This window comes from Rutilus rutilus (assembly GCF_951802725.1).
Source record: "Rutilus rutilus genome assembly, chromosome: 20".
In the NCBI taxonomy this organism is placed as follows: domain Eukaryota; kingdom Metazoa; phylum Chordata; class Actinopteri; order Cypriniformes; family Leuciscidae; genus Rutilus; species Rutilus rutilus.
In genome coordinates, this window is record NC_140225.1 from 12,314,557 (window position 1) to 12,340,931 (window position 26,375).

General features: G+C 37.6%; 2 protein-coding genes across 6 annotated transcripts in view; both read left to right on the forward strand.

The window, feature by feature from the left end:
• Positions 1-6,014, forward strand: myoz1a (myozenin 1a). The gene is made up of 6 exons (XM_084391546.1): positions 1-114; positions 1,702-1,798; positions 3,267-3,454; positions 3,650-3,914; positions 4,736-4,907; positions 4,997-6,014. Exons 2-6 carry the CDS (start codon positions 1,711-1,713, stop codon positions 5,229-5,231), a joined length of 948 nt encoding a protein of 315 aa, XP_084247672.1. The 5' UTR covers positions 1-114; positions 1,702-1,710; the 3' UTR covers positions 5,232-6,014.
• A 1,056-nt stretch (positions 6,015-7,070) lies between these two features.
• Positions 7,071-26,375, forward strand: part of usp54a (ubiquitin specific peptidase 54a) — a 49,999-nt gene continuing 30,694 nt past the window's right edge. For 4 of the 5 annotated variants that reach the window (XM_084390577.1, XM_084390578.1, XM_084390580.1 and 1 more), the window contains exon 1: positions 18,560-18,727. The gene's annotated coding sequence lies outside the window, so the exon portion shown is untranslated. Of the gene's footprint in view, positions 7,176-18,559; positions 18,728-26,375 lie in introns of those variants that run through there. The other variant, XM_084390579.1, reaches the window with a different exon arrangement.

Sequence of the window (26,375 nt, forward strand, 5' to 3'; positions counted from 1 at the left end):
ATTTTGCACGCCTTGGGTTCTTGGTCCAGCCACACAGGTCAAAGGTACCAAACTTCTTAGCCACATTTTCACTGTACCTTTGAGACCACGTCTTGTAAGCAGTCTAGAGCCTTGGTAAGTGGATTATGTGATTTTTTTTCGGTCACTTAACTAACCGAACACACTGTTCAACTAACAGCTGCATGACGGCGATGAAAACATGACCAGCAATAACTCCTTTTGCTGGTGTGATACCCACTCAGAGTTTGCAAGCACTGACAGCATTTTCTCATTGTAAATTTGCATTGATTGGAATAATCCAGCTTGAATGCTCCATTTTCCCTGTGCCTTTTTGTTGCCAGAAAGTGGGAATGTGCTGAACACTCCCACCCAACCTGGCTGACGATTTTATATGGAATGCAAAGCATACTGTCCAGCTAGGGAACTTAAGCCTAGTGGACCCCAGCTCGTGATTATTTTACAGGGTGGGTCAGTGCGCCCCCCTCGTCACACCACACATCAATCCGTGGTGTCGATTCAGTTTGAGGGAGATTTCCAATTTCTACAATGCGATAAGTCATCGTGTAGGTGTGTTTATGTGTGTATGTTTGTTACAAATTCAGAGTACCTAACAAAATAAATAAATAAATCCAATGCCACGACTCGTCACTAAAATAGGTCTCGCTTCAAAAATAGCCATACTGTATTGAGTTACAGTCAAGTCGATGCAGTGTTTGCCATTAACAGAGCCTTGAAAAAATAACAGATATACTATGTGTAAGCCGATGAAATGAAAATTAAAAATAGGCCCAAACTGCACTTTACTAATGGACTTGCATGCTCAGACTTTGAAAGTAGAAAATTAGGTTAAACTTGATTAATTATAACTTTATTTTATATGGCATGAAAATAACGGAACATATTGAAATAAAGAGCTAAATTTGTTTGATTCAGATCTGTGAACTAGATACAGATATCATATAACACATACATACAGTACATTTATCATACTGATTTCTGAAATTTGGATGCAGTGCTTTTAAGTGAGACAAACCAATTAATAGCACAAAATTACATAATTCATGTATTAATGTATTAATCAGGTACTTCATATTTGTATTGTTGATGCTCCACTAAAAATGCTGTCACCTCCTGGAGGAGGACGTCATTACGGAATTAGATTTTGTAAGGAATTGTATAAAGGATTAACAGAATGGAAAGTGAAATTGAGGAAACACTTGATCAGTTAACAATATTTTTAATTTTTGTTTTATTTGGGGGGGAAAATGTATTGAAAAGGAAACAATGAAGAAGCACCTGTCAATACATTGACAGTTTTAGTAAGTAGGAACATAATGATCCAACCACATAAACCATATGTATTTTCTGTTATGAATAGAGAGTTTGCTTTTCTGTAAATCTCATATCAATTGTGTCTGGAAACAGTGTCTGAAAATACCACCCCAAACAAACCAAACACTGTTATACAGTACAAGCATCTACAGATATCTACTTGTCCTTACAATATGAGGAATGTGAGGTCATTGATATTGATATGTCTGTTCTTCCCCATTATTCCTCAGGGACTAACCGTGTCATCTGCAGAGTTTGCTTACAACACAAAAACAATACCTGTTCATCAATCAATAACTACTGCAAATAGACAAGACAAGGATGCGTTTTAGTATATGGTCAAATCCACTCTGATCTCTGTTTTCCCAGTCTGGAATCATGCCTCTGTCAGGAACACCAGCCCCACCCAACAAGAGGAAAAAGCTTTCCAAGATCATCACTGACCTGTCACACATAACCCAAGACGGTGAGACACCCACAATTGATGGGTTCTAAGACTAAATAACTGTTGTTGTTTTTTCTTCCCATCTTTTGTGCTTCATATAATTAAAGAGTGTGTTTGTTTAGCCTTCCTGACAGGTGTGAATGTGTCTTCTTTGAAAGATGTCATTAAAGAGATTAGATTATGACCATGCCATTATGCAGACAGTACACAACCTGCTCAATCGTCTGCGTAGACAGCCTGTCTTATGAGGTGTCACTTTGAAACTGTTTATTGGGAACATCATCTTAATTTCAGGGCCTGTCACTAAGGTTTCATGCGTCTGGATTTAATATGTTTTAATGAGGAGAAATATGTCAGCGACAACATGTATCTTGTAGATTTCATAGCTGAAATGTCAGCTGTGTTTCTGATTATTACCAGAGCACCTCTTCCTCCCCCTCATCATTATAATCATGGGACACATACTCCACTGAAAGAACATTACATAAGTGTCTCCAGCGGAAATGAAATGAAATCGACATGTTCTTTTTCACGCTTTGAACGTGAGTGAAAAATGATTGTTGTGAAAGAATGGAAAATTTAGCCAATGAAGTGTGAAGACTGTCGAGAGACTCTTGTGATCCTGGTACATGTTTGTTTTTTCCTTAGGCAACATTATTTTGATGTGAGGAAACACTTATTCCTTGTTAAAGCTATGAGGGATGTTAGATAATGCAGAAAAAGACTTGATCAATTTCAAATAAATGTATTGTTTATATTAACAGTCATGAACATTTCCAAGGAACTGTGGGTGATTTCCCAGCACAAACAGTGCGTGGTAGGATGACTAATGTTTACCTAGTTCTTTTTATGATTACAATGCAGAAAAATAGACATATCTGTATAAATATGACGACACTTGATATTAGAGAATCCAGGACCTTCTTTTCAAGCATAGTCTCATCATAATAATTTCATGCACAGTTAAAATACAAGTTTACCAATAGATAAAATTGATCACGCTGCCAGGCATGTGCACAGATAGACAGAGTGTGTGTGTGTGTGTGTGTGTGTGTGTGTGTGTGTGTCAAATCAATTAATCACGATTTATCGCATCTAACATAAGCTTTTGTTTACATAATATATGTGTGAGTATATTTATATATATAGGCCTATATAATAAATATATATATATGTCTGTGTGTGTGTGCATACTGTATATATACTGTATATATACGCACACATATATTTATATATACTGTATGTGTGTATATATTATACACACATTCGATTTGACAGCACTATTATATATATTTTTTTCCTGAAAATAATTGCACACCTTAGAACGTTCATCAACCAGTCAGATTCAAGCATTCATACACTCTCTAAGGTTCTATATAGAACCTTTTCTTCTATTAGAGTGTATTTTATAAAAGACTTTGACCAGACTTTTTTCATTACATGATTTATAAACATAAAATATTTAGCAAATAACGCCTTTTTTTAATAGAGTATGAATCGGAGCCTGAGGCCTCAGAGTTTGACTTGGGGAAGAAAATCAGGGTCCCCAAGGACGTCATGCTGGAGGAGCTATCCCTTCTGAAGAACAAAGGCTCCAAGATGTTCAGGATGAGGCAGATTCGTGTGGAGAAGTTCATCTATGAGAACAACCCCGACCTCTTCAGCAGTGAGTCCATGGTAAGGCGGAGAGCTCTGAACATCTGTGTATATTATTCCTAATTTATGCCTGTCATTATTCCTAAATAACAGATCTTCTGTAAGTCAACGTTCTACATTCATCTCTGATTCTTCATTCTTGTCATGTTCTTATTTCTTATTTAAATTGCTGATTTGGAGATTCTTCCACTAATTACCATGTTACTCGGTGTAAAGGATAACCTCCAGAAGTTCGTGCCCAGCCTGGGGGGTCAGATGATGATGGATGTTGGCGGCCGCCTGATTGGTAGACAGATGGCTGGTCAGGCTGGTGGGACCGGCCAAGCACCAGTGCCTCCTCCCAAACCCGGAAGCTATAGCAAGGGAGCAGGGGGTGGGCTGCTAGCAGGTGGGCTCGCTGGAGGAGCGGGAGGTGCCGGAGTGGCAGGAGGAGCAGGAGGAGCAGGAGGGAAGGATGGTGTGTCAGGAGATGCCTCACAGAGTGAGTAGGAACCCAGATGGAGACCTTTATACACTAGCCTGTTCACCCACACTAGAAACTGCCATGGAGACTCACAATGAAACTTGTGTTAAACAGAATTATTCTCGTTAATTAAAACAATAATTATTATTATTTTTTTTAAATCTTAATTGAAATGAAGCTGAAATAAAATAAAATATATATTAGATGAGAAACTTAAACTGAAAGAAAATTACAGATCTTGCCTTGGAACTAACTAAAATAAGCTGAAATTTGAAGCTCTAAAATAAATTACTAACTTGAAATGAAAACTGAAACTGAACTAAAACTGAACTAAAAATAAATAAATAAACATACAAAGTCAAATTTAAAAAGAACAAAAACTAATCAAAATGATAAAAGCACATAAACTAAAATGAAAAATTATTTAACAATTTGAATAAAAACTATAATAGTATATAAATAATACTAAAATAACACTGTTGTTAAAGAGACAGTTCACCCAAAAATGAAAATTCTGTCATTAATTACTCACCCGCATGCTTTTACAAACCTGTTTCACTTCTTCTGTGGAACAGAAAAAAAAGTTGACTATGTAAAGGTTTCATTTGTTTTTTGTCTATAGATTGGAAGTCAATGGGGTCTAGTGTTATTTTGGACCCCATTGACTTTCACTGAATGGACAAATCCAGTCATAGAGTTTTGGAACGACACGAAAGGAGTAATTGATGGAAGGGAGAATTGAACATTTTGGGCAAACTATCCTTTTAACTAATGGAACACTTTTACTTATGTGACTTGATCGATCACTTTCAATCAGTTTATGATTTATTTCTATATAGGTGAGGAAAGTGCTCTGGAAAAGGCTAAAAAGAGGGATGCATATGGGAGGACATACGTTTCGCCTTGGGAACGGGCTATGAAGGGCAATGAAGACCTTCTAGCCACAATGAAGGCTCAAATGCCAGGACCCTATTCTTATAAGGAGCTGAGCAAATATAAGAGCTTCAACAGGTGCCGTTGCATTTCTTCACTTCCAATTGTGCTTTTCGGTCATATGGTCTCTTTTTTTGCCTTTAATTACTATCTCTCAATCTGTCTAGGAGTGCTATGCCCTATGGAGGCTTTGAGAAGGCCTCTCAGCTGATGACCTTCCAGCTGCCAGACATCGAGGTGGCTGTTGAGGAGCCTGAAACTGCAGTGGTGTACCAGCATGATATCGGCTCACGACCCTCCTTTAACCGCACACCCATTGGTTGGGGGGGTAGCGCTGAACCAGGCAGCATTCACATGGAGTTGGATACTATACCATTTGATGGGGAGACTGACGACCTGTGAACCTACGACCCTAAACAAACCTAATTTATGCCTGTCCTTATTTCCCTGCACTATAATAACCAAAAGCACACCTATGCACACATAGTCACAATGCAACAAACTGTAGATCCATCAGGAAGACGTTTAAAATGTGAATGGCAAACAGTCTCTACTTGTACTTTTAACTTTGATTCTAAATCTGCATCTGAATGTGAGCTTTAAGCGAAGAAATATGTATGTATTTTTGGAGGAATTGAATGCAGGGATTATATCAATTTAAATGAAGGTGTCAGGTGGAGAATGTTTTGATTCGCTTGATATTTTGTCTGCATGTTGCACTTTAGAAGTGAACAAATGAGAATAACGTGCCTTGGGCAACAATGTCCGGTTAGCACTATCAGTGATGAACTGCTTGGCACACACTGCTGTTTTTCCTGTAATTTAGATAAAGGTAAACAGTTTTGACTGCATAATCTGGAACCGCCCTTTAAATTACATATCATCACACATTACCATTCATTATAATGTAATTAACATGAGTAAGTACTGATTATAGTCATGAAAATCATGTACTTATGATTATAATTAAGCTGGGGAACACTTTAAACAGTATTGTTGTTCTTGCTATGGTAAATTACTATTATAACAAGTAATATGAAATGTTAGCACATTATGCACATCAATGTACTAATTAAATCCGAACATTCATGCAAATACTTAACAAGGGGTGATAAAATAAAAAACTCCAAACTGCTGTATTCACACTACTACATGCCCATTCTTTAATAAATGATTAATTGCTTATATTTTTGTTGCAGTCTTTTGTGAATATACTGTACCTTTTGTGGTCTCATAAAACATCTTATAAAAATGTTTTATGTCACTAATACTGCACACATCCGTGCAATATTTCATTAGGACTTTCACAATGACTCTTATGAGGCGGTTCTTTTAGTGAATGAAAAACGTGCGACACAACCAGTGTTCAATTGAACAAATGACCCATCAGTTATTTCTATTAAAATAAATATATAAAATAATAAAAATTCAATAAATTAATCAGTTGGAGCATTAACTGAATTAATCTGATTCACAAATCTATCCTATTGTTTAGTTTTTATGTCATCTTATCTCGAAACAAACCAAGAAATGTTTGGTCTACACTGTATTATAATGAAATATTACGAATTTGAATGAAATATGTCAACATTTTTGTTTAAGTAGGCCTAGGCCTATTTTTAATATATAGTTAGGCAATTTATGGTCAATTGCTAATTAAAAAATGTGTTTAAATGATATGTTAAAACTAGTGTAGGAAATAGAAAATGTAAATTATTTTATTGAATTTGAATTATCATTTTGCTCCAAATGTTGCACATTTGGTTCTTAAAATGAAAATTCAAATACGAAATACATTGCCATTTTACATGTTGCATTGCCATTTTTCATATTACATTTCAAATTGAATATCGCTACCCATAAGCTTCCATATTTCTGGGCCATTCAAAGTCTGTAAAAAGTATTTTTCAAAAGTCTGCAAACATTAATAATTGCATTTTTTGTCTGATCTGTTATATCTGTGAATCTGTCCATGATTTTACAGTTTGGCAAAGGATCAGACTGCTGCTGAGTGAGGTAGGCTAAATGTAGTGGGACCAGCATTTCTTTTTGGAAATATTTCTAAAGTAGCCTAGTAAAAGAATCGTTAAGGAAAACGTTCAAAATGTTTCGATCCCCCTTTCTACTTATGAACCCCTGTATTTACAGAGCCTCGGCTCCAACCATCCCATCCAACAGCCCAGTCTCCTTGTCGCACTCCGTCGACACCTGAGACGCCAAACATCGCGAGAGTTTGGTTGCCTTGGCTGCAGCACACAGTGACGCTGAGGGATGTTTAAGGTTTAGCGGCAGAAAATAACAGATTTTGCCCAACCGACAATCTAGGGGGAGGATGCACACTGCAAGGTAAGGAAACCACCTTTCACCATTCTATCGAAGCAAGTCATCTCGGTTCTTCCGACATGAAAAGAGGGCAGAGAAGACGTTTTGCACTCTGAGTTGGGAAGTTAAGACGTAGCTGCTCTCCCACAGGCATGTGCTGATCTAGTAAACAAACATAGGGATGCATCACTGTCAGAAAAGATGGGTTTAATAATTTACGCAGTACGGCGTATTTCAAACGAGCGTTTTCTTTTTATGCTATATGCTTCTCCGGGAGGGTTGTTTTGTTAACACAGGCATAGTGCGAAGGAGAGACACGACATCTCACATGCTGTAATGTGCTGACGAAGCTGTGCACACTGTGCGTTGTGGCGGACACAACGAGCGCATCTAGAAGTTCGCCACGTAGTAGAATAACCACATGGTTGAGCCTCGATCGTGTCGATGCATGCATCAATTCTATCATATATGGCAAATCATGCATGCATTTTCACATTTTATATTTGTTATGTCGATGTAATGCAGCCTACATCATAGGGAAAATTGATATTGTAGCCTATATATTTTAGGTGATTTATTTCTGACACCGTCTCGTGCGTTTTAACTTACAAGCACAAAAAGACCACATGCTTCACACCATTTTCAGTGACGTAGCGGTTTCTCATCTTTTCAATACACTTGATTGTCCTCTAGACGCCAATGTCATCTGGTGGTGTTTCAGAGGCTGTGCAGGTGAGAAGCGAGAGACTGAGATGTGTAGGTCATTCAGGTGTGCTGAAAATGATATCTATCTATCTTGGTTCATTTTTCTTACTTTTTTTTTTTTAACTGTTCAGAGACAGGTCCATGTATTCCTGTCACCTACTGTTCAGGGGAAATGACAACATCATAAAATCATAATTGCATTCATCACAAAATGGCTGAAGTTTAATGAGTTGGATCAATGATGTGCACAAAAATCAGTTTTCATCATGACATGTTACATAAACACATAAATAAGGGGGCGGTGTCTCTCTTAATACAGGGAAGAGGAGTGATCAAAACAGACACCCCTCCATCCGAAGCTTCCATTTATGTTCTCTCATCACCCCTTTCTTTAGCCATCTCTCTGTGAAAAGTAAATAAGAGCCCTGGCATGCATGCGAAAGAAGGCTACTAATTGTTATGTAAAGTTTAGAAATGAATAAATTAACATACTGATGGTCACACCTCGAGGGCCTACGCTCCCGTGTATTCAGCTTTCAGTCTGGCTAATTGGTTGGGGGTGTATGGGATTCCTGTAAATTTCACAACATGCTTTTAAGGGCTTATGACAGGAAGGGACAGAAAAGCGCTTGAGGGTAACTTTTATTAAACTTCTCAAGGTAGAGGAACTTTTGAACTGAGTGGGGGACATTCATGTGTAAATGAAAACTCTTGTCTTCATTTGATATTAGCCAAGGTCTTTTTCTTGTGAGAGCAGTTCTCCTGCATCATCAAGCCCCAAGTTGAGTCTGGTTGCAGATATGGACTCTCAGCTCACATGCACTCCTCTCTCGGTGATGGTATATATTCACTCTCCGCAAAGGAGACGCAAATAAGCAGCAGTCCATTAATGCTGAATGGAATTTACCAACATATTGACATAGAAATGCATAATGAGAATTCTACTATTTCATGTACTTTTATAATATTTTATATACTTATAAAGTGGCAGTGATAATTCTTGTCATTGGATGCACTCAGAATGATGCCGTCATGTTTTTTCCTGTTGCTTTCATCAGCATTGGTCATGATCAACTAATCGCAGTCATTTGTGATTACAGGCTTATACACTTTATTTTGTGAAATTATGAAAATTGCAGTCCCATTTAGGTGCCAATATTCTCTAGAGTAGATAAGAAGTCACAGGTCTTGCATGCAGCCCAATGGAGAATTCTCATTGTGTTTTTTTAATGAAATGTAGAAACATTTTATTTTATGTCTGTAACTGCTTACTTTATTTGCACTTTGAGGGTTTTATGGTAATACAACTAATATTTTTTGAACAGTCTAAAGCCCAGTAAAACTTATCATGGACAGTGAAGATATTTTAATGAGATTGACACTGCTGCTGGCATTCCACATTGCTTTATTGCTTTTCAGTTTGCAAGTCTCACAGCAGTCAGTCAGTATAAATAATCATGCACATTTGGACTGTTATTGCCAGTCAATATTACACAATATCATAACAGAAACAAACTTGCATACATTTTTATAAAATCTAAAACAGGTTGGGTAATTGCCAATAAGTTAGTCGCATATACAGTTGTGATTTATTAAAGGAACAAAACTCTTATTCAACAAGAATAGTGCAGATTTTTTTTTTTTTTTTTTTGCAGGAAATGCATATGACAGACAGCAGAGTCACTTATTTCACAGTGATACAAGTCTGTCTATATAACAGCTCTGGTCATTTTCTAATGGACAGTTGCCCTAAAAAGTATTTATACACTTAAAAATTAAAAATACATTTTATTGCATTGATAATAAAATATCAAACTAACAAGTGCAGCCTAACTGTCCAAATATGTTTTGGGGCCACTGTGTCTTCGTCATTTTAGGAAATGGCCCTGTGTTAGAGCTTCATGATTAATTGTTAAAAGATCACTACTGTATGTCAAACACCCACTCAATCTTATTCCTACGTGACAACGATTCACCTGTGCCTATATAAACCTTTTACTATATCATACCAGAACATTCAAAGCTGTGGTTGGCTTTGCCGCTGACCCAGAGAGAACAGTTATCATGTTTAGTATGTATAAAACCGCTTCACAAACAGTGTTTCAACCATACAGTATCGATATTGTGTTACAAATATTAAAATGATCTCAGAGGGGTTAAAAGTTTATAGTTCGGATATAAACACTGATGTTTAACGTAGTGATCAAAATAGAGCAAATCACCTTTTGAAATTAACTTGGCTTCTCAAATAACGATTGTTTCGATTACATTGCTATGCCACTAGGGGGCGACAAGTGACTTAAAAAATGTTTTTGTCATTGAATCATTCACTCAAACCAATTAAAAAAAAAAATCTGAATAATTAAATATTTTTAAATGGACTGCAGAAATTAACGTTATGTCAGAACCTCTAGTAAATGACATTTTATTGTATGTAGTTGTCTGTTCAGAATCGTGGGAGAATCGTGATCTCTGTTTGAAACAAAAAATTGTGATACTCAATTTATCCAGAATCGTACAGCTCTACTCTGTGTTTTCTAGTTTTTGTCCCTATTGCCCTTTTGTTTCTTATTCTTTATTAATTGTTTGTTGAAATGCTTTTAGAGAGAGAAATGGAGAAAGATGAATGCTTTCAGTGGTCCAGCTGTCTTTCGAGTGCTGCTCACACGCACCTGCCTGTTTCTCATTAAATTCTGTCTGCTGGCCTGTAGCTGATAGTGAGGGCCTTCTCTCACATGTAAGCTGTGTGGCAGTCTGGATCAGTCATTATGTAACAGTCTCTGAAGCCACAAGCCTCTTGGTCTCACTTTACATTTGGTCTTTTAAAAAACTTCAAACTTGCAAAGTTCTTTCTGTAAAAAAGGCACGGAGCAAATTTGAATAGTTAGGCAACACTTAAAGGGTTAGTTTACCCAAAAATGAAAATTATCCATAATTTACTCACCCTCAAGCTATCCTAGGTGTATATAACTTTCTTCTTTCAGCCAAACACAATTGTAGGTATATTCTGGCTCTTCCCAGCTTTATAATGAGAGAGAATAGTAGCCTCCCTTTTTTGAAGCTCATAAAAAGCGCTTCCTTCCATCATAAAAGTAATCCATACGGCACCAGGGGGTTAATAAAGGCGTCCTGAAGCGAAGCAATTCGTTTTTGTAAGAGAAATATGCATATTTCTAAACAATAATCACTGGTTTCCGGTAACGGCTGTACACAAGTCGAGTTCCGCACGAAGAGTGAGTGAACTCTGACTTAATGAATTGAACTTATTAATTGTTCAATGGTAATATTTTTTTTTCACTTAGGGGTAAAACAAAGTCCGAAACACGTGACCAGTGGTACGTGCTGTTAGCGAACATCCTGACGCTGCCCACACTGCTGAGAGTGGCTTTTAGATATGTGCTGCGCACTTTCCTTTCTATAACAAAAAAAAGTGTCAGTGGCTCCATTAGCTAGAATTACAACTTTTCTACTACAAAGCATCTCTTCAGTGTGTTCACGTTTTTACTCGCGGCCATAGAGCACACCTTCCTATTACATAAGCACCACTGACAAATTCAAAGGTGTTTACATGCCGAATCAAATCTTTCCGGAAAGTTCGCTTTGGCAAGCTGTTTCGAACTCCCAAAACGAACTCCAAACAAAAACAATTTTTTGCCTGATTTTGTTCGAAATGACGTCACACCAGTTAAATTTAGCTTGAAGTATATTTAGGCCTTTATGCTCACCAAGGTTGCATTTATCAAAAATACTGTAGAACAAGTAATATTGTAAATCTAAGATGTTACTTTTTGGTGGTCAATTTAACGCGTTTTTGCTTTAAAAAAAAGTTCTGACACAAACTTTTGAATGGTAGTGTATTTAGTCATCGTTATTATTATTATTATTATAAAAAAATTTTATTGTATTTTGTATCAAAGTTCCAAGGTCTTTTTAAAGTGTGGTTTCAGTGAAGAAATACTTTTTGCGGCCATAGTACGTACTTCGTGGTATTTACACGTTACCTATTTCTACATGCTGTGTAAAATATATTTGTAAGTTACAAACTATGTTTAATACCAAATTGCTGCTATTGTTTTCATGGAAAATCATTTAGTAGACATTACTACTGAAAAGAATGGATGACCCTCCCATAAATGTCAGTGTAAACATTTCTGTTTACATTTCTGCTGATTGCTTTCCCTGTAAACTTATTTCCTATTATTACTGTATTTAGTAAATGCTTCCTAAAATGACTTGTTTAGGTCAGTTATAAAACCCTGTTTCACATTAGCTACTCTTAAAAGACTGGTGTCTGAACACAAGAGACTTCCACAGGCTCTCTCAAATGTAATTAAGGGAGGCCCTGCACTTTTTAATCTGCTGGCCGGTTTATTTAATATCTCATTGTGGGGTGCATGTGAACTATTTGCTGTTCCCATAGAAAAGATTCACAGTAGCTTAAACAAATAATTGGATTTGGAGGCACCGAACCGAACATTAATTGAAGCTGACAGTGTATTTGACATACAGGGTCATTACACAGTGTGTTTAAACCATGACATGACCCCCCTATAGGGTGTAATGCTGGTAAGGGACGTTACGATGTTGACTAGGCAATTATGATGTCAGGTAAAAAAGACTCAATTTGTTACAAACACTGGTTGACCTTGTTCCGAATAGGCGTCTGTGAGTCATTGAATAGGATTTTTTTTTAAAAAATTTTTTCACTCCCTCTTATTCTTTCTCTCTCTCCCTCCCATCTGTTTCTGCTTATATCTCTGTGTATTATTGAAAAAGCTTGAGTCACGGGCATTCCTTGAAAACCATGAAATTTCTACACAGCCATGAAGACATGGAGTTGTGGGTTGCTGTAAGGAAGTCCACACCCTGAATGCCTAAGCCACCCAAAAATGAGAGCCTCCTGGAGACTTTACTTAGCTAAAAACTACGGTATCTCTTTCTGATATGAAAAGAACAGCATAACCCAAACAATTTTGACCCAGACAGGCTTTAAATAAAAAAAAGACAATATCCACATTCTTATCTCTGGCATAATAATTTCATGGTTGAGGCCACAGTGTTTATAGATGATAAAGAATAGTGACGCTTCAGCAGCCAGGTTCAAGCTTGGAAACATGCTGAGAGAAAGAAATTCTGAGAAAGGCACCCATTTGAAACACCAGACTATTTTTAACCCTCCCCCAGAATTCCCATGGGAGCACAGCGCACATTTGTGAATGGCTACTGTATTCTGTGCCATTGGCGCTGTGTGTGTACTACCAACCACCCGAGGAGACGCAGTGCACATATTGACGGATGCAGTTGAGCAATCCAAATTTAACCCCCGCAACCACTCTAACCCCAACGAGCCTCTGATTGGGGACACTTTTGTTGCATAGTGACAATGTGAACAGGTCAGCCATGAGGATAACTATTGATATGTGGCTGGTTTTGTGTTTATTTGCCAGGGATAAAACTATCTTTTCTCCTGGATATTGTTCACATTTTTTAGTTTAAGTTTAAAAGTTTTACTTTATACATGTTTTGACAGTTTTGTGCATTATTCAATTTTGTTCAATTACAATGTGCTGCTAAGGTGTTTCTACTAATGTATGTATTTATTCATCATTCTTTCAGGTTATTTTGTCCAGAAAATGGCTTTTAAATTGGCTTAATAGAAAATAAATTTGATATCTTGCATAAGCACACCTGTTGCGATGGATAAATGCCCACACCAATAAGCCACAATTAAGGGCAAATTTAGTGGTACCTACATTATTTTATTTTATTTTATTTTAATGCAAATGACATCTGATAGATCTTGAGTTAAGGTTGTTGAATGTCTTAATGTGAATGGCAGATTAAGATTGTAGATGACAGGTTCTTAATGTTTAAATACTTAAGTTTTAATGATGTAGGCTAATTAGCAGATCTCTAAGAAAAGCTTATCTCTTAATAACAGATTTTCAGGACAAATTAGTGATAAAATTAGACCAAGACGCCCTTTCATTGTCCATCCATGCAACAGCGCCACTCTATTATGGCAAAGAGGATTACAGCCAAAAATGTCCCATATGGCATTCATTGATGTTTCTGGCTATGAATGACATTTCAGTTGCTAATTTTAAGTGACATTTTAGGGGTTTAATCATATAAACATGTGGGCCTACTAAAAGGCTTATATTAATAAGCATCAATACAAGCCAATGTTTATAAAATATCTATTTAGATATTGTGTCGTTTAAGAGTGTCAGCTGATTAATATAAAATGTCTGTCATTGTTTTTTTTGTTTTTAATTAATCCTGGTGCATAGGCAATGACACACAAAAAACAAGACCTCAAGACATTACATAATATTAATGGTCATTCTTTTTTCTATTTGACTGACTGGCTCTATATTCTGTCTCCGTTAACTGTCTCAAGTAATATTTGCTATCTGAGTCAGGTCATGTTTGTCTAAAACACACTGTTTGGCATCGGCTCACATGACCAAGTCTGTCCAAACAGATAATGTTCTTTATGAGTTGTCACATGGTTTTTTGTGGTACCCTATCTGTCCCTTTAAAGGCAGAGAGGTGGGAGGAGCTTCCTGAGGAAACAGGTGTGTGCTGATAGGGATGATGTCATTGTTTCAGAATCACCTGGAAAAACCTGCATGATTGTCAGCAAGATATACACATTCCAGCTGCTCCCGACCGGATCACAGATGTCTTTCAGACAGGCGCTGTAAGTACACAGACATAGGATAAAGCCTTGTAAGAAACTTCTTTTGTCAGCCTGAGGGTTTGTTTTACAGTTTTACGGGAACCGTACGCCAGAGAGCTGTAGCTGACAGGTGCGATTGCAGTGTTTTAAACATTTAGTGGCTTCATTCTGGCTTTTTCATCTTTAAAGAGGACATTCGGGTTCTGTTTGTGTTGATAATGAGCAATACTTTCAGCATAGGCTGTGTATGGATGTCATCATAGATTAACAGTTCGGCTTTTTCCTTGGAGTTGTGACCCTGTAAAGTTTTTACTTTTAGACAGTTTATCTCGGTCTTTGTCACCGCACAGATTTATTTAAGCTGTGTTTTATGCCATAAAGTGGTCCGCTTTGCTCAGATCTGTTTTAAATACCATGAGCTGTTGTGCTTTTTCAGAATATGAAAAATGAGACCTAGAGCAGATAGGAATCTACTGCAGGAAATTGCTAAAAATATTAGGGCTCAGAAACATGCTATGAAAACTGGTGAAGTAGTAAACAATGAAATTCCAATAGTGACCTATTTTCCATTCTGGTGTAGTATTTATGGAGCAGGTGTAGTTTTAGTCAGACAATGAGTTTATACATAAGAAGCCTTTTTGCCCTCTGATGTCATTACGGTGTGAGATAATACTTGACAACAGCCCTTGTGTTGGGCAATCACATGACCGAGTGAGTAAAGCATGCCTCGCTGTCCGGGAGGTGTCACTCAGCGAGGATGATGTCATTCAGGAAGTAGATCAAGTAAAGCAGGAATAGTTACTCAGACCTCTGAATCACCCGGATGGTCACTCATTCATTTCTAATGAATGATGTGAATGCAAATTTTGCGTTACATGAAGTGTTTGGGTTATTGTTCTGGGGTTTAGATGTGAAAACTTAGTACCTGGAAGTACCTGTTTCCCCTCTCGCTTCTCTTCCTCTTGCCAAGAAAAGTGGGTTATACATTTTTATGCAAATCAACAGTTACAATAAATTGTAGCCAGTGTGCCCCAAAACTGAATAAGTGACATGCTTTTTATAAGCACTGTACATTTTGAAGGTAAATGCAGTGATACTGTATTGTAGTTTGTTATTTAAATATCAACCAGGAAGAATAGATAACATCTCTAATGGACATTAGTAATTTTTTTGCTTGCTAACATTTTCATATTGGACTTTTTCTTGTCCATGTTTTTGAAGCCAGTTAGTTTTCTTGTGCCATATGTTAAGTAACACTATTTATTACCACTATTCTCAGAAGAATTTAATGATTTTTTCACTGGTTCAATACAAGTATTATTACCATGGGTGAGTGAAGATGCTATGAAGATGCTGACATTTTGTGCCTTGTTTGCTATAATTCCCTAACCAAACTCAAATGTTTTTTCTGGGACAATAATGGGGGGAACAATCACCATTAATGAATGCAGTTGTGAAGTTAGGACAACAATTTGTCATGCCTTTGGGACGGGGGAGGAAGCAAGTGGTGGAACTAGGAGTCCAAGCATTATGAATGAAACCTTTTGTTTTTGAACTTGAGCTTTTGTCTTTTCAGTGAATAGCCCATTGTGGGAAACGGTATGGCTTTTCCCTCTTAAATTGACAATACAAATATATTGTTGTTGGTTTTTTTTTATTTATTTTTTTATTGTTATTATTTTGAGGGAGGTTATTTTCTGTGAAAAATTGTTAGTGATTATGTTGGATTGGGGATTTACTTTCATAATTTTTTTATTTATTTTTTGGTGTGTGATTGATTCTCTTTGTGTTTTATTCCTGTGCAGACTGGAAGATATACAGTTTTTTTTTTTTTTTTTTTTTTTTTTTTTTTTAGTTTACATTTTAAAATCCATTTCTGTGCAGTGATGTGTAAGAACAGTAGCCTCGTTTCTGTCTGTAATAGAATGCACTAGAACCTGTTTGGTTTGTTCATGCATAAACATCTCAAAAATCTCTGACAACACAAAATGCCATTGTATGTTTGGAATTATCCTGTTATTCCACCTCCAAGCTTGTGAAATGATTAGTGAGATTTTTGAGACAAAACTTATATTAAATGCATGTCAGAAATGGCCTTCATTATGGTTTATGGGCTTCTGATGTTCATGCTTTGGTGTGGTCAAATCTTTTTCATACTTAAAAGTCCATTACAGTCGCCACATCAGTCTGTTTTTCAGAAGAAAAAGCCTTTAACGTCTGCCAATGTAAAGTTCAGTGTGAACTGGCCCTCCCTTCCCTTCCTTCCTCTGTGTGGCCACTGAAAACCAACTATGAGTTTAGACTGGCTCTCTGTGAAAAAGCATTGCATACTCTTATCAGCCAATGGAAAATCTGGGTGTAGATGTAACTTTTTGTTTTGACCACATTTGGTCATGTCATGAAGGATATCCATTTAAATCTTGATTCTGTATTACAGCAGAAATGTATTAGCATATACTTGATGAAAATTTAAGTTCTACCAAAAATGAACTGTCATCATTTCCGCACCCTCATATTGTTTCAAACCTGTTTTCATACAGGTTTGAAACATGAGGGTGTGGAAATGATGACAGTTCATTTTCAAAAATCTTCTTTTGTGTTAAGCAAAAGAACTTAATTCATGAATTAAGTTCTTTTGCTTGACACAGAAGGAGATTTTTTTTTTTTAAAGAATGTTCATATTCAAACAGTTTTGGTGACTATTGACCTGTATAGACAAAACAAACACTTCAGACATTTCTCAAAATATATTCTTTTATGTGCACAGAAAAAAAAAAAAAAGTTAAATTTTTAGGTGAACTATGCCATTAAAGAGTTAAATGGTGTTGTGAATACATTCTCAGTCATTTTTTTCTGATGTGTAATAGAAGTAGTTTCTCAATCTGTGACACTCGTCGTATGTTTTTAATAATGAGTCTTGATGGGAGCTGCTGGCTGCTTTCCAGGTTAAATGTTCTTATGGCCCTGTTAATTATCTCTGGGTGGAGGAAGTAACTTGCCCTACACCGTGTTATTTTCGTTCATTCAGTCAGCAGTCAGTCAGTTAACAGCTTGGGAATTGTAAAATTGCTGGGGTTTTTTTGTTGCATGGTGCCTGTCATCAGTGTTCTGTAAGTTATGTGTTTATTCTCAAAGAACCTTGTCACTTAAGCTTAAAATAATAATTTAGCATAATTTCAATATATGGAGGATCTATGTATTGAAATTTGACAGATAAATCACAAACCAGTAACGCTCTCATTAAATGCAGAGAATCCTCTATGAATCTCTGTGACAGCTCTGTGACAATGATTTATTCACTCCAGTGTAATTCATAAACCATCAGTACATAAAGTATGGGAATTTGGATGCAGCTCATGATTTATGTAGCCTATAAGTCGGAGGGACAATCTTATAAAGAGCATTTGATTTGACAAATATATGAAGACCTCCGGGGCAAAAGCCTCTAAAAGCCACCTTTGTCAAAAATGAGATGATAATATTGAGTGAATGCTCTCCACACGTAGTATATGTTCATTAAAAATACTTTTCACTTCAAACTCACTAAATCTCGGCCTCAGCCCATTCAGAAATGCTGGTTCTTGGGTAGAAACCTATAGGAGCCTAATAAAAATGTTAGTATTAAACAAAAACTTTAGATGGACTTAGAGGCTTTTGCATGTGAAGTCTTCATATTTAGTGCAGAGTGAGTAATTGACTTTAGTATTTTCTCATATAAGGGATGGACTATAGGCCACAATTTAAATGCATGTTAAAATGTAGTGGTTTTTTTTTTCAACATTTAAGTGTACACTGTCGTAAAGATACCCCCAAAGCTAAAATATATGGACTAAAAGCTATAAAACTCCTGCTTTTATTTCATGGAGTGTTTAAATCCATAAACGCATCCTTTTTCATGGGTGGGCATTGCTCAGTAGTTCACCCGCCCCCATTTAGTGTGTGTCGGGGAGGATTTGGGGGGTGCAGGGGCTGCAGGTAATAGCGCCACCCCTCCCCCGCCCGTCCGGTCTGTGTCTGCATTATCACAGAGCTCAATGAACGCGCGCGGTGATTTATGTGCTGAGGAGAATCCGGAGCTCGAGAGGATACCGGTAACTGAAACTAACGGTCCCGTTGTCAAGTAATAAACGGGAGGTTTCCACTCACAACTTTTGTATGGACGTAAGTTACATTTGAAAGAAAAAGGGTGAGTTTTACAAACATTTTCTTTAACGAAAAGTTTAGGAAGATAACGTTAGCTCAGGCATTCCTCACAGGATTTGGTTCGGAAGAGTATTGTTACTGAATCCCTATGGAGCAAAGCTGGGAACGTAGTCGAAGGCTTCAGAGAGAAACATTCAGAAGAAATGTCGTTTTCACACACAAGACATGTAACTTATCGTTACTTGTTTCTGCTTGTGCTGAAACGTGAAGAAATGTTTGTTTAATAGAAATATGTTGGCTTGACCTAAGCGCACTAGAGCTAACGTTAGAAGGTGAAAACGGCAGCGCTAATAACTTTAACGCAGCATCGATGTTTCAGAGAGTGTTAGGCTATGTACATCGTAAGAAAGTTAAACTTGAACGCGACTATAGGCTATAACAAGTGTTTAACGTCTGAACGTGAGTGCTGTGATTTCATGTGAGAGAAAAATCTTGAAACCCTTCGAAGAAAACCTTTGTCTTGCTTTAGAAACCTGTTGAGTGCCTAAATAGTGTGTGGTTGTTATAGTTAATATGTACCTCCTCAGCTAGATCATTAACGTTATATCAAGTTACTTATTGTTCTACTCGTTTCCTTTTAGTTAATTTTTATCTCATGGAGCAATCTGTGTTGATTACATGAGGGACCTGACACTGAAGTAGCCAGTATGTTTTATATGTAACAGATTTATTTCCTAACATTAACAATTTTCAATAACTTTGTTGTACATACAATTTGAAGAATTTGCAATATTTCAAGATTTAATTGAAATATGTATGGAAATTAACAATTGACCAGGGGTGTCAGTGTCACTGAACAATAAAACCGAATTTTAACATAAAATTAAAATTAGGATAGCTGAAAACCTGAGAGAACATGTAAAGCAGTAAAACAATGGTGACACCAGAATAAAAATATTCATCATTCTGAACTCGAAAATACAGAATTATAGTAAGCATAGCCTATAAATAATGTAAGCCCCTTTTTACTGGTAAAATTTGGCTTTATTAGGACCCACAAATATTGCCCCATTGCATTATTATACATTATATTCAACATTAAATATAGTAGTTTAATGTAACTTAGTACTGTTACTGAAAATCTGTAAACTTGAATTTTTTTCTAACGCAGTACACTTGCGCTTTCAATGCAGACATTGGTTGAATCTCTTTTACACAGACAAGCCACCTGAGCAGATTAATGCACTTACCTGATGAGAATAAACAATCTAAAAACGCTTTGAATCATCATACTACCAAAACTAAAAACGCAATATGGTGAGTTAAATTATGCTTTCACTTCAGGGAGAGCCACTTTAAATCGTTAGCGCTTTCACTTTGAGGAAAGCGTGTCAAAATGTCTATTCCCAAACTGTAAATGGTTAGTTCATCCAAAATTTTGTATTATCTCTTCATTTACTCCCTCTCATGAACACAGGGGACTGAAAAGACCTTTTGTCACAGATATTCCTGTGATACCAATGTCACATTAAAATACCAAGAGTTAAAAAATGTTGTTGGATTATTTGTTGCAGTCTTAATATTCAAAATGTTTCAGTCCTTTTGAGTGGAAGTTCCCCAAACTGGAAGTGCCATCCATAATTCAAAATGTAGTAGACTCGTTCGGAAAAAGGTGGACTAGCTGCTCAAGAATCACTTAAACCTTTGCAGATCAGCTCTGGTAGTCACATGTCTAATTGCACTGATGTGAAATCTGGCTAAACCCTTGGCCGAGTCAGCTTCAGATCAAACAGACCACACTAACGGGCTTTGGCACACAAAAGAAAGTGTTCGTTGGGAAAAATCCTGTTGATAGTAATGCCACAGTAACGCAATGAGCACTGTGAGTTCCTGTATAAGTTACTGTTTGTGCTGAGTTTTATGAAGAATGTTGTAACAATGTTAAAGGTTCAGGTAAGGAGGATGCCTAACCCTAACGCAAAACACTATTCATATTACGATACTTTGGCTTATTAAAGAGATAATTGCAGGCTGTCAGTCAGTGCAGTTATATTATGCCAGCAGGTGGCGGCAAGGGACTGTCATCATCAAAATGTTCATTCAACTAAAATGCTGATTCATTCATGAATGAAAAAAGGTGTTGAATGATTGATGAGGAACACGTCACCTGGGTAACACTAATGTTTCACTTCATAGAGATCACTGGCATTGATTTAATGCATTGAACAGCATGATGCCAGTCATGGGAAATCCCCTTAAACGTTGAAATGATACTACGACAAAGATATCGCTTTCAACTTTTGACAACTGATGGCAAACTGATTTTTTTTCACGAATATGACTTGATCTAAAGAAGGACAGACGCAGGTAATCACACACGCTCAGTTTCTCTATCGCTGTCTGCTCTGTGTGTGTGTGTGGCGGAGCTGCTTGAGCCCTGAGACCGAGAGAGCAGATGACAGAGGCAGCAAATCAGGTTCGCAATTGATTGGAGCATCCCTAATTAAAACCATTTAAAAATCATAATATTGCATAGTGCTATTGTGAAATCAATCTTAAGTCTGCAATTCAGCTAAATAAATATATGTCCTGCCGGTTTCAGGGTGAAGAGCAACATTTTTTTTTTTTACACGAATTCTCGATTACTAAAATAATCGGTTGTGACAGCCCTAGTTTTAATATATTGTGCAGCATTAGAAAAGTCTAATAATGCAGTTCATGGATTCTCGTCTGTGGAATGCCCCACTTCCGGTATTTTGCTGGTTATTCGACACATTTTAAAATCTGATGATCAGTTCTGTGGGGATGTGCACTGATGGAGAAGCCTGTCCATTGACTTCATCCTGCAGGTATAATGGCAAATCATGAAAGTCGTCATTGTGCAGCCAACCATAGACTCAGAGTATCCCTCTGCATTTTTATTATAATATGTTTTTTTTTTTTTTTGCACTACTTTATTGTGCGGAGCTTGGATTGGTTTTTGTAAGTGAGAGTATAAAAAGAAACAAATATAACCTGTTCTAACTAGAATGCCGCCACCTTTCGAAATTCACTCGCTGGACTCCGTTTCCAGAGTCCTATGACACATACTAACTACAAAAACAGTTTACTTAGACTTGAAAATAGCTGCCCTGCAGTTTTCTGCCATTGCTTGTTTTCAACTTTTTGAATTGGATGGCTCCTTTGTTTCTGTGGCCTTATGGGACATCCAACTCATCTGACTATGCTTTTACATGCTCTTTAGCTGGGGTGTATGCATATTCAGAAAAAGGATTTGCATAGATTGATTTGTTGAAGTGACACAAGTGTTATTCCAGATTATAAAAAAAAACTAACAGTTTCATTAACTTGTGTTAGTTACAGCACTGAAGCTAATCCTGATGTGACTGCGGTGGTTACTGACGGGCTAAATTTGCCCTATGGTTGCATTCTCCGTCTTGCTCTGTGCTGTGAAGAGAGAGCTTGTAGCGTACTGGCCCAGATTCAGGTGGCCTCAAAGCTTCACAGATGGTACGAGGGAAATGCAGTTGCTTGTGCCAGGGCAAAGTGATGCTCACTAGCTCATGCTTACAGGAGAATGACTAAACTCTCCAACCATGGGTCACATCCTCTGATCCCTTGGTATGTGATCTATGCCATGTCATGGCATGCATTTATTCAGTATCTTTTGTATAACAAATTTGTTTTTTAGTTTTTTATGCTTAAAGGTGCAGCAAGCGATTTCTGGTGAACGCTGTTGATATTTGAAATCATCAAAACAAATACACCCCTACCCAAAAGGATCCCACCCCATCACATTCACATATATGCTATTCAACACAGGCAATGACTATTGCGGAATCTGCGGTGCCTACCGGGCATGATGTCATCAATAAGTGAAAGCAATATGTGTTACAATGCTAATTCATGTTGAATGTCTAATTGTTTAGCTCCTCTACTCCTTTGATGGCAAAGTCATCCCTTCCATCCCAAAAAACAAACACGTTTTCATGAACAGCCCCCTACATAACACTAATTAACACTAACCAAGTAACTAATTTATTACAAATGTGACAAGATTAAGGGGTTATAGCAGTCACTAAAAGGGGAACAAAAAGAAAAAAACATATTAGGAGTATGTTTTCTCACTTTTTGTACACACTTTGGGAGCCGATGCTTAAAACAGATGGGGGAGGAAGTTTACACATTCCAGGCATATAATATTAATAATGCAAATGAACAAACAAGCGAAGATGACAAATGAGTATATTCAAGCACAAGCAGCAATGGTCGGCATGTCTTAGTTCTGTGAAACACAGCAAATCCTACGTATCAAGAAGAAATAAAGCAACCTCTGCGTCAGTTTTTAGTCCTTCCCGTTCCTTAAGGTCTCTCTAGCCTGAACGTAACCCTTCTTTAAAAATTGTTTATTCCCCTGGCCTTTTCCTCTTTTGTATTTTCTCTGCCATCTCCCTTGTTCTGTTAATGTCTGTCTTGTGCACTGAGCTGTCTCTCCTCCCCCATCATGAGTATATACGCCCCTTGCTGCTGATTGGCTACAAGTGTGGTTTGGTGCTACAAGCGTGTTTTAAAAATCGATTACTGCACCTTTAAGTAATTTTTGGAATAGTGCTTAGAAACATAAGGACACAGTTTGTGCCTGGCTGTATCTTGTGCTTGACCACCCTATGTGCTTGCACCTCATCCTTCCAAAAACAGCACCAGGTCTTGGTCTCCATGGCAACCGCAACCCACCCTGTCTTATTTCTGTTTAGTGGAAAATAACTGTGTTTCAGCCTGGACCTGTGCTTCCTCAGCACCGGGCTCCTGCTGCGGGATGATGTCAGCCTGGGTCTGATGGAGACAGTGGAGAGCGTATCATTCAGGGATGGGCCTGTTTCTGTTTCCTATCGCCCTACTTAACTTCTCTCAGACGGTAAAATAACCCAAGCCGCTAACGTGAACATTCAAGGTTTACTTGTCCTTTTGCACTCCGTAAGCGGCCTTTAATAAGTAGGTTAAGGCTGATTACGTAAGCAGAGTTATGTCTTATTAATATAATTATCTGGACAGAGAATATCCCAAACATAGCTTTTGCCGCATACAAGCCTGTCCACTATCTGTCTAAACAGCATTGTTCATTTGGCATCTGATGATAAGATGGCAAAAAGCCTCTGCCGAAACAGCCTCTAAATCACTTTCAACTAAAGTAAACTGTAGAGAAGCTTTGGCCAGATAGCTTGCTTGTTTATCATTCACTTTCAGTAATAGAAATGGGGTGCCAGGACTATCAGGCTCATCCAACTGCACTGTCGCCTGGCGACATGTTTCCCTCAAGCTTTTGTCCCTGTTGGATATTTTCTCACTGTTGTTTCAAGTGAAGGTTTGGCAAAGCGGTCGGTGTCAGACTGAGGTGTGAAGCTTCTCGCCAGTGAGACATTACAGACTCCATTAGTGCCACAAATGTGCCCTGCTGGATTGAAAATGTCAGATAGCTGCGTCAGAGGTGGTGGCTGGGAGGGATGGAATTCTCTCACCCCTGATGGCTAAATGGGCATCGCTGTTCCCGGCAGAGTCTATTATTGCAGGAATAATCCTGTGACACCTTATGTTAGATTTGGTCGGGGGATCCATCACCTTCGGCTTCTTGGCTTTTCATAGTGGTTTTCCTAAAATGGAAATGGCCTTGCTTGCATGATGATTTGCTCCGTATTGCAGATGAAGTTGATGCAGTTGACCTTTGTTCTCTTAGATCTCTTGTTCCTTGAGGCCTGCAGAGGCTGTTTGGTGCTCAGCATTGTTTGTCTGTATGAGGTGAACTGGTGGTTGTACTAGTGCTTGTTGATCAGAGAGTGGAGCCGTGTGATGGTGGAGCTTAAGCCAGGCTAAAGCATCATATCGTCACCTTCGTAAAATAATTGGCCAAGTCATTTTTTCAGGTTTCTCAGAAAACACACAAATCATTTTTGTCAAAAATTGACTTTATTTTAGGAAGGTGACGATATGTAATAGGCTAGTTGCACGTGGCCGCCATTTTGGATTTCGGATCAGCGAGTGTGCGCTTAGACACTTCCGGTTTCGCGTTACGCCCGGTGCAGGGAGCCGGAGAAAGCCGAAATGTATCTTTTATAGTTGTTTATAGAATCAATTATCACTTAAAATACTACTAAGATCCATATTACTATCACACGAGCCAATGACAATTAAATGCACGGATGCATAGTCAGATTAATGAATGAAATACAACTGTTCACGAACAGAAGATATTTGACTCGTATACGCATACGCAATGACAATTATGCCTACTGTAAATATAGAGTTACAACTACGATTAGAGTTGTTTGCATAAAATGCACCGTGAACATTCACGTTTGCCCTGTGATAGGCTACAATTGATCTCCATAAATACTATTTTCTCAATTCTGCATGCAGTTTTACTTACTTACATCAATTGCTCGATCAATATTATCATCACATATTTCACATTTACATTTTTTACTGTAGGTACCACAAACAATTTAATATAGGTAAGTTTGTGTATATTTTACACGTAGTACAATACTGTATGTGCTGCTTATAAACACCAGACAGATGATTATTATTATTTATGAAACAGATCTTTACTCATCTCATTTGCACAAAATAAATGCAGTAATAGAAAGCATAGAAACGCACAGGGTGAAATACACTGAAAATTATATGCATTTAAAAATTTGGTCGGGTTGAAGTTATCCTCCGGATCTTCTGCATCCACTCAGTCTGTACCGCAGCGGCAACGGGGAATGCATGAAAACTGACTTCTCTGTTGTAACGTGACCCAAAACGGCACACAACGATGAAGTGCTGAGGCTGTCACCGTCTGAAAGGCAAGTCACCTCTCTTGAATACTCATTGTGAAAAAAATATCTCTGTGGTAATGGAACTCGGTCGCTGTTGTCTCTCGCTCTCGCTCTCGCTGTCAGATCACCGTAAGTTTTCACTGGAAGTACTGGCCCACACACTCAAGTTCGAACAACGGTCGCCTTGCACGGAGCGAATTGTAGCCAATCACAGGGCAAACGTGTGAATGTTCACAGTGCTTATGCAAACAACTCTAATCGTAGTTGTAACTCTATCATGATACATGATACAATATCTTGCAATTCTGTAAGAAAGGCTATATATTGCAATATTTCTTTTTTTTTTATAAAACTGTCATAAAGAACACCACCATATGCATAAAACCTGAGCAAATCTAAACGCTCAGCAGCACGGAATACAAACATGCAAACATGACTCTTGTCGATCTCTTTAGTGGTACCTTTTATAGTGGAAGCAAAATGAATCCACACTTCAGCTCTGAGCACTGTGGCGGGAGCTGGTATAATTCTATAGTCTTATGAGTTGGGTTTGCTAATGCTAACGCTAGCGATGCACTCTTGCGCTTCTCCCCTTCAGGTAACGTTCTGAGATTACACTGCCATCTAGCGGTCGATTTAAACTGAACACAAAGCCACGGACATGAATCTTGGATGTAAATCGATACAGTATCGCCAAATATAATATTGCGATATTCATGTGTATCGATATTGTATTACACCCCTAGTATATCCATGTTTTTTTTTTTTGAGGACATTGAGTGAATCTCTGAGACATGCTTGTTTATCCGCTTGTGGTTCACCAAAACCATGTTTACAAGAACATACTACAGTGCCCAGCAAGACAGTCTCAGC

Bases quoted from the DNA above. Each gene is read 5' to 3' on its own strand.
- myoz1a (XM_084391546.1), top strand. From the start codon at position 1,711: ATGCCTCTGTCAGGAACACCAGCCCCACCCAACAAGAGGAAAAAGCTT. The intron at 3,455-3,649 runs GTAAGGCGGAGA...CTCGGTGTAAAG, and splicing joins TCTTCAGCAGTGAGTCCATG to GATAACCTCCAGAAGTTCGT. The intron at 3,915-4,735 runs GTGAGTAGGAAC...ATTTCTATATAG, and splicing joins GTCAGGAGATGCCTCACAGA to GTGAGGAAAGTGCTCTGGAA.